Source organism: Penaeus japonicus, unplaced genomic scaffold, assembly GCF_977035675.1.
Source record: "Penaeus japonicus unplaced genomic scaffold, GWHDUDI00000001_assembly GWHDUDI00000042, whole genome shotgun sequence".
Taxonomy (NCBI): Eukaryota; Metazoa; Arthropoda; class Malacostraca; order Decapoda; family Penaeidae; genus Penaeus; species Penaeus japonicus.
This window is the reverse complement of record NW_028234444.1, coordinates 19,717,763-19,720,262: the sequence shown is the minus strand read 5'-3', so window position 1 is coordinate 19,720,262 and position 2,500 is coordinate 19,717,763. Positions and strand designations below refer to the sequence as shown.

The 2,500-nt window shown below is 46.0% G+C and overlaps 1 protein-coding gene across 1 annotated transcript in view; it reads left to right on the top strand.

Annotated features, from left to right (window-relative positions):
- Positions 1-2,500, top strand: part of LOC122251957 (retinoid X receptor ultraspiracle) — a gene marked incomplete at its 5' end in the record, with an annotated part of 10,788 nt that overhangs the window by 7,532 nt on the left and 756 nt on the right. Inside the window, 3 exon segments of the mRNA XM_086534998.1 lie at positions 1,183-1,324; positions 1,570-1,754; positions 2,157-2,500. The exon segment at positions 2,157-2,500 is cut by the window's right edge and continues 756 nt beyond it. Of these exon segments, the coding sequence (XP_086391124.1) occupies positions 1,183-1,324; positions 1,570-1,754; positions 2,157-2,237 (408 nt within the window).

The following is a 2,500-nucleotide window of genomic DNA, read 5'->3' as shown; positions in this document are numbered from 1 at the left end:
CCTCTTCCTCGTTCTATGACCTCTTCCTCGTTCCATGACCTCTTCCTCGTTTCATGACCTCTTCCTCGTTTCATGACCTCTTCCTCGTTCCATGACCTCTTCCTCGTTCCATGACCTCTTCCTCGTTCCATGACCTCTTCCTCGTTCCATGACCTCTTCCTCGTTCCATGACCTCTTCCTCGTTCCATGACCTCTTCCTCGTTCTATGACCTCTTCCTCGTTCTATGACCTCTTCCTCGTTCCATGACCTCTTCCTCGTTCTATGACCTCTTCCTCGTTCCATGACCTCTTCCTCGTTTCATGACCTCTTCCTCGTTTCATGACCTCTTCCTCGTTTCATGACCTCTTCCTCGTTCCATGACCTCTTCCTCGTTTCATGACCCCTTCCTCGTTTCATGACCTCTTCCTCGTTCCATGACCTCTTCCTCGTTCCATGACCTCTTCCTCGTTCCATGACCTCTTCCTCGTTTCATGACCTCTTCTTCGTTTCATGACCTCCTCCTTGTTCCATGACCTCTTCCTCGTTCCATGACCTCTTCCTCGTTCCATGACCTCTTCCTCGTTCCATGACCTCTTCCTCGTTCCATGACCTTCCTTGTTCCATGACCTCTTCCTCGTTCCATGACCTCTTCCTCGTTCCATGACCTCTTCCTCGTTCCATGACCTCTTCCTCGTTCCATGACCTCTTCCTCGATCCATGACCTCTTCCTCGTTCCATGACCTCTTCCTCGTTCCATGACCTCTTCTTCGTTTCATGACCTCCTCCTTGTTCCATGACCTCTTCCTCGTTCCATGACCTCTGCCTCGTTCCATGACCTCTGCCTCGTTCCATGACCTCTGCCTCGTTCCATGACCTCTTCCTCGTTCCATGACCTCTTCCTCGTTCCATGACCTCTTCCTCGTTCCATGACCTCTTCCTCGTTTCATGACCTCTTCTTCGTTTCATGACCTCCTCCTTGTTCCATGACCTCTTCCTCGTTCCATGACCTCTTCCTCGTTCCATGACCTCTGCCTCGTTCCATGACCTCTGCCTCGTTCCATGACCTCTTCCTCGTTCCATGACCTCTTCCTCGTTCCATGACCTCTTCCTCGTTCCATGACCTCTTCCTCGTTCCATGACCCCTTCCTCGTTTCATGACCTCTTCTTCGTTTCACAACCTTTAACCTCTCTCCCGTCAACAGGTCCACAGAAGCAGTGCCCACCATGCAGGCGTGGGAGACATTTTCGACCGGGTGTTGTCGGAGCTGGTGGCAAAGATGAAGGAGATGAAGATGGACAAGACAGAACTGGGGTGCTTGCGCTCCATTGTCCTTTTCAACCCAGGTAATTTTGCTTGCTTTTTGGTAGATAGATAGACAGATAGATAGGTATATGTATGTATGTATAAATATATGTATAAACACACACAGGATTTTGCTGATCTTTTCTTACCTCTCTTTTTACAATATCTCCACCATGATTCCTCCATATACAAAATAATTCTAAGAAGGTAATGATAACATTATTGTGCCATGATTAAGAAGTTATTGCTGTTTATTACATTCGTAATACATTTCTTTCCTTTCCAGATGTGAAGGGACTGTCCGCATGCGACACCATCGAGGTTCTACGAGAGAAGGTCTATGCAACGCTAGAGGAGTACACTCGAACCAGCTACCCAGACCAGCCAGGGCGCTTCGCCAAACTCCTTCTGCGACTTCCAGCCCTAAGATCGATAGGGTTGAAGTGCCTGGAATACCTCTTCTTGTTCAAGGTAAATCACCTGTTGCGGGAATCACGCCTTAGGCTTGGCAGGGGAGAACTTATTTTGCATTTGGATAGATGCGATTTTCGGGGCGTAGGGAAGTAGGGCCAGCCTTCTTGGTCGTATTTTGTTTACTTTATTGTATTTCTATTTCTATTTGTAAAATTGATTTTGCTCTGAGTTACCTGCATGTTATTTCTCGATAAAAGAAAAGGTTGATACTCATGCATTGATGATGAATTAAAAATACATCCTTTAATGGACCTGAAAATATACTGGATTATTTGATAACTGACTTTCAAAAACTGTTTGTAATGGGAGAATACTTGTCTTTCTCTCTATTCATTCACGAAATTGTGACTACAGACAGGAGGAGTGATCATCTAACGACCTTCGCCTTTTGCCTTTCAGTTGCTTGGGGATACGCCACTGGATAACTACCTGATGAAGATGCTCGTTGAGAACCCTAACAGTTCCTCTCCCACGACTTAGAAGATTTGCGGAGAGACCTTTGAGGAGGCGCATTTGTGTTTTTTTTAACTTTTTCGTGTAGGGAGAGAGCAAGAGAGAAAGAGAGAGAGAGAGAGAGAGAGAAAGCTGTTGTTGTGATTGTCACTGTACGTGTCGCATTCATTTTCTTCATGTGATTATGGAAAGAGAGCTGTTTGCTTGCATTTGTAGACGAGAGTGTGTCAATGCTTGACGGAAAGTGTATTTGTCTGAAAGTTGGTTTCCTTATTTTCATTGTCTGATAG